This window comes from Perca fluviatilis, chromosome 1, assembly GCF_010015445.1.
Source record: "Perca fluviatilis chromosome 1, GENO_Pfluv_1.0, whole genome shotgun sequence".
Classification (NCBI taxonomy): Eukaryota; Metazoa; Chordata; class Actinopteri; order Perciformes; family Percidae; genus Perca; species Perca fluviatilis.
The window spans coordinates 18439039-18452209 of record NC_053112.1 but is presented as its reverse complement, the minus strand read 5'-3'; the positions used below and the strand labels follow the sequence as shown (position 1 = coordinate 18452209).

At 39.1% G+C, this 13171-nt stretch overlaps 1 protein-coding gene across 1 annotated transcript in view; it reads right to left on the bottom strand.

The window, feature by feature from the left end:
• Positions 1-4037: 4037 nt before the first annotated feature.
• LOC120565152 (complement C3-like) overlaps positions 4038-13171 on the bottom strand; it is a 31578-nt gene continuing 22444 nt past the window's right edge. The window contains exons 30-43 of the mRNA XM_039811032.1: positions 12008-12093; positions 9616-9693; positions 9355-9510; positions 9050-9112; positions 8797-8878; positions 8604-8652; positions 8384-8474; positions 8143-8232; positions 7954-8056; positions 7714-7803; positions 5612-5704; positions 5424-5507; positions 4526-4670; positions 4038-4321 (exon numbers count right to left, since the gene is read on the bottom strand). Of these exons, the coding sequence (XP_039666966.1) occupies positions 4180-4321; positions 4526-4670; positions 5424-5507; positions 5612-5704; positions 7714-7803; positions 7954-8056; positions 8143-8232; positions 8384-8474; positions 8604-8652; positions 8797-8878; positions 9050-9112; positions 9355-9510; positions 9616-9693; positions 12008-12093 (1352 nt within the window). The 3' untranslated portion in view covers positions 4038-4179. The remainder of the gene's footprint in view (positions 4322-4525; positions 4671-5423; positions 5508-5611; positions 5705-7713; positions 7804-7953; positions 8057-8142; positions 8233-8383; positions 8475-8603; positions 8653-8796; positions 8879-9049; positions 9113-9354; positions 9511-9615; positions 9694-12007; positions 12094-13171) is intronic.

Below are 13171 nucleotides of genomic sequence, written 5' to 3'. Positions count from 1 at the left end.
AGAAAAAAAGTCTGTTGATCCAGGAAAATAATCTTTCAAGTTCCTTAAAAGAATTTCACCTGTGGAACAATGGAACAAAAGATTGTCTTACAATAGCTGAAAAGGCAGGGCCAATAATTGGTAAAACTTAAAAAAAATAGAGAAGGTGGTACATCAATAGTAGACAATAGCTTAATTTCCCTAATAAAATCCAACACTGTAAAATAAATAAAAGTAAAACCTATTTATTTATTTATTGTACTATATTGACTCATTTATATATGTATTGCATCATTTATTTATTTTAAGATGTATTTTATGGGCATATTTATTCATGTATGTATTTATTCATTTATTTATTGTTGAATAAAATGGCATTCCATCTAAGTGTAGGTATACTGTTACTTTCAGTTTCATTAATCATTATCAATATATGAATTTAATCTCAACAATACTGTTGGACAGGGATACATTGATACATTAATGCATTTAAATTGTGTGATAGGGCTACTTGCACCTGCTGCATCATGACACTTTTTTAAAGTGATTTCCATGCTAAGCCAGCTAATAAAACAACAGCATTTCAGTTACACATAGTTTTATTTTATTTTTAAAGATTTTATTTTTTGGGCTTTTATTTCTATAGGACAGCTTGGACTTGAAAGGGGAGAGAGAGAGAGAGAGAGAGAGAGAGAGAGAGAGAGAGAGAGAGAGAGAGAGAGAGAGAGAGAGAGAGGGAATGACATGCAGTAAAGGGCCACAGGTCAGAGTCCACCCGCTGCGCCGAGGAGTAAACCTCTATATATGAGCGCCCGCTCTACCAGGTGTGCTAACCAGGCACCTACTTTACTTTTATTTTTGACAGTGGTTTTGCAATAGCTTAAAATGTCAGCTTTATTGCTGCTGCAGGTATCGTTAATTGATCTACATGAGCGTATATATTCTGAATCACAACCAAAATAACAGTAATCAGTGTCTATTTTTCATACAAAGACAATGGGCCTCATTCACCAACCGTTCTTACGAAGAAATGTGTTCTTAAACCCTTCTTACGAACTTTTTACGAAGATTCTGGCATTCACTAATGTTTTCTTAACTTGGATTTGTTCTTAGCTAAGAACAAAATCTACGAACACTGAAAAGCACTCTTACGCACATTTGAGTGATGACAATTTGCTCCAAATGATTGCTTACTGCATTTTATTTAATTCTACAGTCGTTTACAATTATAGTATTGTAGGCTACTGTAATGTATTTCTGATCATTTGTTGAAAAAAAATATCATAGTATGCAAAAAAAACACTAACACTGCAATTTACATCAGCAATTAAACTGATTAAATCTTGCGTTATTTGGTGATTGATCGCTATTTATAGGGCCAAAATGCAGTGGTAGAATGTAACAAATTCGTCTTAATTGTACTTAAGTACATTTTTCACGTATCTGTACTTTACTTATGTAGACTCAATAGTGCATAGCCTACTTTTGACTTTTACTTTGTTACATTTTGCAGCAATTATCTATACTTTCTACTCCACTACATTTCTACAATGTTCCGTTACATTTTCTGATCAGTTTCCCCCCTGCCAAAACGTCTTCCTGACCTTCACACGTTTGTCTCACCAGTAAAGTTTGGTTGCCGTAGATAGCCTACTGTATATATGGGGCACCGCTGATCCAAGCCGGCTCCGGTGCTCCAGAGCCCGGGCGCAGCGCCGCTGACCCTCGGTAATACAGCCCCCGGTAAAAGTGAAAACGTTTTTATTATTCCCGTTTTTTAATCAAAGTTGCTATCTATTTCTCTCCACAGCGTCGTTTACTCCTCTGCCAGGCTGCGTAAGACGCGTTCATATCTTATTTATTTGGCTGGACCTCTTCACATCTCCCCATTTGTGCTGCTTCACACACTTTATTTGCTTACTTGCATGGTTAAAGAAAATAAAATACATCCATGAATAAAACCAACCGCATTCCGATTCTAACAACACATTTCCGTTTTATGCTGGTTAGGATAGGAACTTTTTTTTAAAGCCAGGCCTTGTTTGTGGTAGTGGACACCTTCTACTTTTACTAAGGTAAATATGTCTCTGGTTATTTGTACTTTTATTTAAGTACTGAGATACAGTACTTCCTCCACCGCGGCTCCGACAATCTCCGAAAACCTGTCTCCCAGGAGGTGCACAGGAAGTGTCATGTCCTTATATGGGAATTTGCGGGGCGTTTTCTTATGCTAATTAGGAACAACTGGCACGTGCTTTCAGTTACGAAGACGTGGGATTCATCAATCCTAAGCAGGGGCGGATCTAGAAAAATATTTCTGGGGTGGCGAGAGGGGGGCAGGAATTTTTGAGGGGTGGCAACATATGTCAGACGTATATTTACTGAATTTAATCAGTTATCACAGTGTAATGAGAAATAGTATATACACACTACAAAAGGGCCCAGGCTGCCATTTACACACTCCAGACAAACTTCATCTCATGCAATCAGTGTCCTGCATTTGGGGTTTCATTTGAAACAGTTCATATTAGGAATAAGTGACCATACAATGTGATCTCACTTAATAGGAGATATGATAGAAGTAAGGGGCATTATCACAGGAAAGGCATTAAGTTAAGACCCAGGTGATGAGTGGCAGATGTGTGAGAGGGGAACCAAACTGTTGCAGGCAGCTTTTGTACAAGATTAGGAACTGTCATTGATTAGTTCTAACCATCAGACTGGGTTAACACACACTAACACTTTAGCCTGGGAGAGTATTTTTAGGTTCATTTGTTTATTTTTTGTTTTATTTATATTTTTTTTTATTTTTTATATTTAATCTGAGCAATAGATCTAAAATACATTCTACACAAAATATAAAAACTCACATCTCATCAAACTTTCACACTGACAACTTTCCCTAATTATTCATATTTAAGCTTTGTCATTTGTTGTTCTTATTCATATCTAACTTAGTATACTATGCATCAACAATTTCCATACCGTGTGGACCAGCTTGACTGGAGATGGTTGGTGATGGCCCAGGCACTCCGCTTTCCCTTTCACTGTCTGAGCCCTGCACCTTCTCTTGTCTCTCGCTTTCTCCCTCCTCCTCTTCTCTTTCTCCCTCCTCCTCTTCTCTTTCTCCCTCCTCCTCTCGGTGATGCTCTCCCTCCATATCTTCACCGCTGTGGTCTTCTCCACCTCCTCCTGTCCCTGGTCGCCTTGGCCTTGTATTCTGTCTCTGTCACGTTTCTGTTGCCCTTTTCTCTCTCCTTCCACCTCTTTTCTCTCTCCTTCCACCTCTTCTCTCTCTCCTTCCACTTCTTCTCTCTCTCCTTCCACCACATCTTCTCCATCTACCTTGCTCACTTGTTCATTTTCTATTTCTCTCGCCTTTCTCTTTGGAGACAAAAACTGAATATGCTACCTTTCCTTTACCTTTCTGTACGATTCAAAGTAACGATGTTTTCATTGACAGACGTTGAATCAATATTAGCTTTTGTAGCCTACTTTACACAGAACAAACGTCAGACCCTAAGTAACATTGTATAGTTGGCGAAATAACGTTCTTCAACCTGATTTTTATCATCTCAAAATCAGCATCGCAACTATGCTAGCACTGTGCTTTCGTTATAATTTCATCTCTTGATAGATGTTAATCCGTTTGACCTCTTTCCTCCTGTGTCTCCATTCATCGCGACTCCTGGCTCCCTCGCTTAGCGCCACTCAGTTTTCCAAACAAAACTCTCTCCGCTCTGGCGTCATCTTATGCTGCATTCACTGCAGTCGGACATTGGAGACGTACGCTCGTAAATTGTCAAATTGGCCATAACTTTTACCGTAATTCGTTGCTGCCAACTGGGGTGGCAGCAGGGGTGGCAAGGCTTTCTTTTAGGGTGGCAGTTGCCACCCTATGCCACCCCGGTAGATCCGCCCCTGATCCTAAGAACACAGATGCGAACAATTCTGCTGTCTAAGAACACGTCATGAATCCGGCGTAGACTTTTCTTAGGAACCTTCTTAAGAACATATTTAAGAGAAAACTTAGGAAGATATTGGTGAATGAGGCCCAATGAGATTTAAGACCATTACATTTTAATCAATACAGTGCAACATTATAAGCCCTCATATCCCATAGCAGGGAATGTTTTACATAACAAGAATTATGCCAAATAAAAACAATTTAAAATGAACATTTTCTTTTCTTGAGTTTCACTACTGCTGACACCCAAAGACTTGGTACTGCTGAACCATCTCCTCCATGCCCAGACAGGTAATTCTGTGTTCCTCAGTTTGACACTCTGCTTCTGTGGGCCAGTACTCGATCCAGGTTCTCTCTCCGAATACATACTGAAACCTGAGGAAAGCACAGTGAAAAATACACATCTGTAACACTCTGAAACATAACATGAAAAGCCTCCTCACCCCTTCCCACAATCACTATCCATAGTGAGAGTAACACTTAAGCTAGAGTACAAGAAAGGCTTTGATTTACTAATAGAAAACAGCAAAAATGTTGAAATGCAAACTCCACACACATTCACACAAAGAACAAACTTACGATTGTTGCCGGTCATCTCTGTGAATATCTTTGGACGTGCCCATGATAAGGTAGGTTTTTCCTGTCCCCAGATCTAAAGACTCCCTGCAGTGGGGATAACTGAGGAATGTGCGCACTTTATTCAAAGGACCCACATCAAGACTTCCTGTAATTCAAGTATAGGAGAACAGAGATAAGGTAAGGATTAAATGCATAGCTAAAGGTGCAGTACAAAACATTTGTGTTGTATTCTCATATTCCCAGTGAAATCGTGCTTAAAGAAATAGCTGGAAATTTGGGGAAATACTTATTAGCCTTCTTGCTGAGACTTAGATTGATACCTCTAATGATACCACTCTTATGACTGCGTAGCTTACATGCAACTTAGCTTAGCACGAAGACTGAAAACAGGGGAAAATGGCTAGCCTGGCTCTGCACAAAGAACAAAATCAAAACATGAAAGAGGAGAGAGAGGGGGAATGATATGCAGCAAAGGACGGCAGGGCGGAGTCCAACCTGAGGCCACTGCGTCGAGGAGTAAACCTCTATATATGGGTGCCTTCTCTACCAGGTGAGCTACCCATGAGCCCGACAATTTGCATTTTTAAGGGAGTCAACTGGTCAATTTCTTGGCCAGGACCAATAACCTCTGGAGTGTCTGCTGGTTGCCTGACAATGCAAGCTAATTTAGCTTGCTGCTAGAGGTAGCTTCATTCTCATCTAACTCTCTGCAAGAAAGCATTGAAGTGCATTTTGAACAATAATTTTTCTGTCTGATTGGAAACACCATTGACATTCAATGTGCCCAAACCATTTCAGAAAGAGGAAAACCAATTGTTATGTCACTATCACCTTTAAGGGACCTTGGAAAGACATCAGTGTCTTGTACATTTCAGGCAGTTCAAAGATAAATACCTACCTTCTTTGATGACTTCCAGTACCTTCGCTTTGTAAATGTCAGTGGACACATCTTCTTCAAAACTTTCCAGTCTCACTTTGTACACTGAGGACAGACAAGTTGTTAGCAGATTGTAAACTCACTTATTCACACTAAAATTTTTTGGGATAAAAGTGCTTTATCAATACAATCCATTCACACTCTCTTACCAAAATCTATTATGCTGGTCTGTGTACTCTCACAGACCTTAGCTGTTCGCTGATCATTGATGATTTTTTCCTTCTTCTGCATACTGCAGTTCTCTGGAAATACACAATAGGCACAACGTAAATACACAACTGATCAAAAAAGCACATGTGGATGTGTGTGGATGGGTTGATGGGTGAGTGCAACTGTATCTGATACACAATTGAAGTATGTTAGTGAGTTGTTCTTTAGCTAGCCCACTGCTCTGATAATACTTGACCCTGCAGGTGCTTGTTGCCTTGATGGAACATTGTAATGATTATTTTACAATTTACAATCTGGTGATTTACAAAAAAATGTAATTCCACCGCAATCTCCTTCATCAGATCTTAAAAGGCACTCTACTGGAGGTACAGTATACTTTACCATCTCAACTAGTACTACTCAGCCTGAGAAAATGCTTATACATTTTCCTCTGTAGCTCTGAAGGGAGTTTTCTATACTTTGAGAGAATAATCCTGGTGATGTCATCATGGTTTGACCATCATCTTTAGCAAAGTTTGCCACTAATAGTGACCAGGTCTGTCTGTCGGTCAGTGATCCCACTACTTTGGTCCAGATGGAAGAATCTCAACAACTAAAGGATCGATTTCCATAATATCCGGTAGAGATACGCATGGTGCCCAGAGGATAAATTCTAATGACTTTGGTGATTCCCTGACTTTTCTTGTAGCGCCACCAGCAGCTTTTAGTAACACGTCTCAACAACTATTTGATGAATTGCCATTAAATTAGATTCAGACATTTATCTTTTCCTAGGTACATTGTCATCACTTGTGTGATGTTTTAAAGGTCCCATGACATGGTGCTCTTTGGATGCTTTTATATAGACCTTAGTGGTCCCCTAATACTGTATCTGAAGTCTCTTTCCCGAAATTCAGCTTTGGTGCAGAACTACAGCCACTAGAGCCAGTCCTACAATGAGCTTTCCTTAGTATGTGCCATTTCTGTGTCTGAAGCTACTGAGGAGGAGAGTGGGAGTGGCAAGGTGGAGAGTGGGGGTGTGGCCTTGACCAACTGCCACTTTTCTCGTTTGAAAGCCTCTCTCTCTCTCATGGGTTGGCCAAATTCTCTGGGCGGGCAAAGCAGAGAAAGGGGAGGTAACCTTGCTTGTTATGACCTCATAACAAGCAGATTCCAAAACGGCTCATCTGAGCTTTCATTTTCTCAAAGGCAGAGCAGGATACCCAGGGCTCGGTTTACACCTATCACCATTTCTAGCCACTGGGGGACCATAGACAGGCTGGGGGAACTCATATTAATGTTAAAAAACCTCATAAAGTGAAATTTTCATGCCATTAAATGAAATGCTTTTTAAAAAATCTTAATTTGTGCAATATTCATGTTCATGATCCATTCATGTCATTTTGAGCATAGCATTTAGCCTAAAAGTGCTGCTGTACATAGTTACAGCCTCTAAGAGCCACTAGCATGGCTGAAGACCCAGGGTGTCAAACTCATTTTCACTAAGGGCCACACTGGAAAAGGAGAATCACACCAAGGGCCAGAGATTTACAGTTTATTGACCTGCTTTTGTTACTGCATGTCACTTATTTTTTTACATTTTGGTAGCTTATTTCCTCATTTTTGTTGTTTTTGTTCCAACTTTTTTGTAGCTTTCTGAGTCTCAGAGTCAGCAAATCTGACATATTCAGCTTTGAATGTCAGGTAATTGCACTTTTAAACGAACACTTTCCTCTGTTTTTGGTTTGGCGCAAAACTAGGCGGGCCAAAATGTATTGTGAACCTAAATTGATATACGGGCCGGATCTAAATCTGCAAGGGACTGGATTTGGCCCGCGGGCCTTGAGTTTGACACATGTGCTGTAGACTCTATCTTGTTTAATCTTCTATCTGCCTTAAGTCCCCCAACTATTTTGAGGTACAATAATAAATTGCTGCAGTTTACAGACAATGCAGGATGATAAGCTTTATTAGCTCAATGCTTTATCTCTATGAAGCACCATGTTAGTGTTGGGTTTAGGTGTTTGTTCAAGAATTTCAGATATAACATATTTATGTTTACAGACAACAGATTACGTCAGGTTGACATCATCCTGGTTACCTTCTGCACATGTGCATTCATCACTTGTACAGAGCCGCAGCAGCTTTCCAGCTTTCCTCTCTGGATGGTAGAATTTAACACAATGTGTTTCTGCAATGAGAAAGAAAGATTTCAGAAAATGTACATAAAATAATTTAAAAAGGTAATAAAGCCTGCTTATCCATTGTTATCTACTCTGACATCTATTGACAGCAATGTACATGGAGGCATCATAGGTTTCAAAGTTTCTCTGAGACTCACGGTCATAGTATTCATAGACAGACACAGCAGCTGGTTGTAAGACTCCCACTTTCAGCTTCTGATGGATCCTAAAAGTGATCTCCTCTGGTCGTGTGTGAGAAACCTTTGGACAAATGTGAGCTAGAGATAAACAAGGGAAGAACAAGGCAGAGAGAAAAAGTACAGAGGTAGGAAACAGTGATGTCTAACCTTATCCAGGTAGATGATGAGTGAGCCTCTTTCTGACAGGATTGTGTTCATCTCATATTTTGCAATAATGCGGGCTCGTCCTTTAGACAACTACACATACACACACACACACACACACACACACACACACACAGTCAGATAACTTTCTAAACTTTCTAAAACATCTTGTTCGTCCCAACCATAAACACTGACTGAACTGTATGTGGATGTGGATACATGACGTGTATCTGTATGTTCTTACTAAGTCCAGGTCATTTGTGTTAACGGTGAAGCCAGTTAGCAAGCCAATATCCAGGATTGACATGGATGCATCCCTCTCTTTGTCCTTATAACTGTACACAGCATTGATGGAATAATTAAATAATAGCATAAAAAGATGGAGATAAAAAAGCTAAAATCCTTTAAGATTTTAAAATTATGAGAACAACACAGTTCACTCATGACTTCTTGATTATACTCACAAAAACTCTATTCGCAGCTTGTATGTGTTCTCTTCCTCATCCATTTTCTCTGCATGAGCAAAATATTGTATATAGTAATTTAGTAGTTTGTTTATTTGTTTCTCATAAGTTAAGGTACCTTATGTTGTTTGTACCTAAACAACACATAATAAATGAATATGAATAAAGAAAGAGACAGAGGGTACCAAATTACCTGGGAGGAGCTGCACTGACAAGTTAAACTTCTGACAGTCACTCTCCTTTTCTTTAGGCAGAGCGTAATACAGCGACACCATCTGTCAGACAGATAAAAGTGCATCTTTATATGTGATGAACTCATAGACATCTGTTTTAAAAATATAGTCCAAACAAGATTAAACAAATATTTGGTCTGTTCTGAGATTCAAAAAAGAGACATCAATAATCAACTGAGGATAAAACTCAGAAAAATAATAACTTGTACTTACTTTCACTGTTGCTTCTCCTGTGCCCTTGGCAGTTACCTTCACATTCTGGTTTATATCTTTGATCTGTGGGGTGCACGCACACACACACACACACACGCACACACACGCACACACACGCACACACACACACACACACACACACACACACACACACACACACACACACACACACACACACACACACACACACACACACACACACACACACACACACACACACAGTCAGGGATCATCAAAAGAAACATACAGAAAACATCAGGAAGGATCATATTAATGAGCCACTATGTGTTTGTGTGTTTTCTCACTTTAGATGTTCTGGTGGCGTAGTGGTTGTCCCTGTTGAAGTTGTACTTGTCAGGCTTTGACCTGCCTGGCAACAAGATGTCCACATTCAGATCGTACTCTGGTTCTTTAGCACTAGTCCAGTACTCTGCTATAGCCTGATACACTATTATAGTAGCCTAGAGAGAAAAAGAGTGAGGGAGGGGAACAAGATTTAGAAGGAAAATAGGTTATGAGCTAACATAAGCTACAGGTATCAAGATGGAGAGAGGGGTCTGTGTTACCTGAGTTGATCCATAGCCTCCGCCCACCTTCTGCTGTGTGTTGAACCATCTGACAACAGGTCTGGCTTCTTCAAATGCCTTTATTAACAGAAGGCAAGTCAATGGTTGAAATTCCCTGTGGTTAACTTAACGTTGATAACTTTAGTAAAACTAGAGTCAAGTCCTGATTCTTTTACAATTTTTAAATTCTAAACAAACTTTAGATTGTAATCTGACATTTTCTAAAGCCTAGAGCTTCTAAATCGTTTGTTTCTATTATGACACAATCAAACAGCAGAGACTTGAAACTTGTCTAATAAAAGAAGTCAATCACAAACTACATGTCCTTGATTTTTCCACATTTGTGTCATTATTGTGTGATTATGCAGAGCAGGTTGCTCAAATCAGTCCCTGGTTTTTATAACTATGTCATAATATATAACCTTAATTTTTTTAGGAAACCACATTGAGATTCAAACCTCTTTTGTAAGTAAGACCTAGCCATGACAAGGTCACATAGAAAGTATCAAAAAACAATAAATCACAAAAGCAACAATAGGTACCACAAAGATTATTTCAAGTTTAAAATAATTTAAAGAGATAAGTGTCTCAAGTTTAAGCTTGGCCTGCAGACCGTTCCCGTTCCAGGACCAAGGACCGTAGTAGAACAGGCTTGTTTTAGCAGCCTCTGTACTGATAAGAGGTACTTTGAACTGGAGCTGTCTATAATTCAATTCAATTCAACTCAATTCAATTCATTGCAAAAGGGGAAGAATAATGCTGTCTATACTGTATATCTGTATATAATCATGAAGTGCTCTGTGAAGTGGTCACCAGTAGGGGTGGGAATCACCAGAGGCCTCATGATAGGATATCATCACGATACTTATGTCACGATATGATATTATTGCGATTTTAAACATACTGCAATAATCTGCGATATATTGCAATATATTACCTTTTTTCCAAATTTTTCCAAATTTCAAATAATGTCCCCAAAAGGAAACTTTGTCAACATCTGTTTAATCTAAAAAGATACATTTCTCTGTTGGTTCATCTCACTTCAATTTTCTTGCTGCAAAATGGGATCGTCAAGCAGACAAACTGACCAACACATATATAATAACAGATCGATACTTGGCGTCTGTGTATCGATACAGTATTGACACGGGAATATAGCGAAATACTATGCTGTACCGATTTTTTCCACCACCCCTAGTCACCAGTAATGTAAAAGGTTGACATGAGCCAAATTAACGAATGGAAAAATATGCTTACTTAAAGTTACTATATGTAACTTTTTAATGTTTCTGAAATGGTGTAAGTTTTCATATAATAATCATAAATTACCTGTAACAGCAAACAAGACTAACGCTATTTTAATTTAGTTTACTGTATTTAGTGCCTTTGCCTGGTCCTATTTTAACCATGAAGCATTGATTTGCGGCAAGCAGACGGCGCTACAGTCACACATTCTGACGGGTCACAGATGTCTTTGTAACATTGGAAAAGCCCGTGTTATTGTATCCAGCCAGGTAAAAGGTAGCAGGAGATTTCTCTATAGGCAGAACTGTATTTTAATTAGATTTGTTGTAGTTGTAGTTATGGCTAATACTGGGACAGGGCCATCACAGAAAAAAAGGAAATTAAACTAAGAACAACTGACAGAGTGACAGAGGACGGGCAAGAAAACGAGTCAATCTCGGTCGGGCTTTCAACAGATGGAAACAATTACGGGATTGCAAATGATTCAAAACCCACCCCAAATTGTCCCTCAGGTATGTAAAATGTCTGTTTCATTAAAAAATAACTTAACAATGAGCAATGTGGTTATACGTCATATAAAATGATGTCCCCCTTCCATTTAGCACCCAGTTTTTATTCCTTCTTTGTCCGTGTTTGTGTTGGCCTAATATTTTCTTTTCCCTTGTCCCCCAGTACCTGTGTAAAGCATCCTTGGGTTTCATGAAATGCACCATTTTAATATAAGTTATGTTGGTTACTCTTAATGCTTTGGCTCATGACACAGTGACAGTGATGCATCTGTAACTTATTCTCTTTTTGTAAATGAATGACTTTCTGTGTGAGCAAAACATTCATCACAACTATATGACCTCCATGTAACGCTAACTCAGTAAACAGTGGGAAATACAGCATCGTAAAGAAAATTTCTTAACAACAGCAAGTGTGGTAAGAACACTACTGCTTTTGTCCAAAGTGGCTACTAGAATGAACACAAACTGAAAGTTAGTGACTTTAAAAAGTGTAAAACTGAGGCAGTTACATTACTTAGAGACACATTTCACCGACTTGCAAACCCACTACCCTTTCAGTGAGGTAGTATGGATGAGGACTCAGTTGTATGTTTTCTGTCAGAGTCCTGATTAGACATACTCAAGTGGGACATGCTCACCTTGGCCTTGACTAGAGCGAGAAGAGCGTAAGCTGTGGCCTCCCGTGTGTAAACGCTTCCCTTAGGTGTCGGCCAGTGGGACAACTCTGAGGAAGACATACACAAATATCTTTATAATACTATGCTTTACCTGAAACAAGATTCATTCACTAATAATTTCCCAATTCCTCATCTTAAAATATTGAATTTTATAGGGATAAAATAAAAAATAAAGTAAAATGTGTTTACTTAAAGCAATACTATGTAACTTTTCCCTCTTCGCTCCCCTACAGGTTGTGTCATTGGAACTACAGCCGTGCAAGCTGTAGGAAAGTAGGAAAAGTTACATAGTATTACTTTAAATTAATTTTAACTACCAGTAATTGTTTTACCATTATGAGCTCATTTAAGCGGAAATGAACATACAGGCTACATGAGAGCCCGACTGAATGTAGTCAATTGAAACAATAAATTCCTCAGTGCATGCTATATTGACCAAGAAAGCTGTGTTCTCTTTAGCGGCACTGAGTTGGCAGTGCCTACATGTACCAGCATGCATTGCGCAAGAGATTCTGACGCCCGCTCAATCCCAATTCCCAAACCTGTGGCTCCGTGTACAAAAAGTTAGAAAGGCGCTTATATTTTACTCTTTGATCAGACAACTGATTAAAGAATATAAATACACAAACATGCCTCCATGGTGTTTGGAGCCTGGATGCAGAAGCTACAGAAACAAGAGAGGACCGAGTAATGACCGTAAGATACCACCAATTATCAACAGGTGTAGAACAGTGCAAACAATAACTTTGTGCGATGTAAAAATCCCCAGATATGACGCAAAAGCACCAACATCATTACTGGGAAATCTTGCCGAAGATGACTACAGCAGGGACAAGCGTTCAGAGATGGTTGGAGGTAACAGGAAGGGTTTGCGGAAACATCTGCTGTGCCCACTCTTTTTAGAAGCAGGAGAGCCCCGGGAGAAACCAGGCCGAAAGAGAATAAAAATGTTCTTAGTTAAAGATAGTTGTATTCAATGCATAGCTAAAATCCCATGTTGTCTGCTCTATTTAGTATTGAGATGGTTTAAAAGTACTACTGCTAATCATTGTTATTTTTATTCTGCCATTGCTACATTCAAATATCAATATTTGAGAGATTAAAATCTGATATTTAAGATTTTTT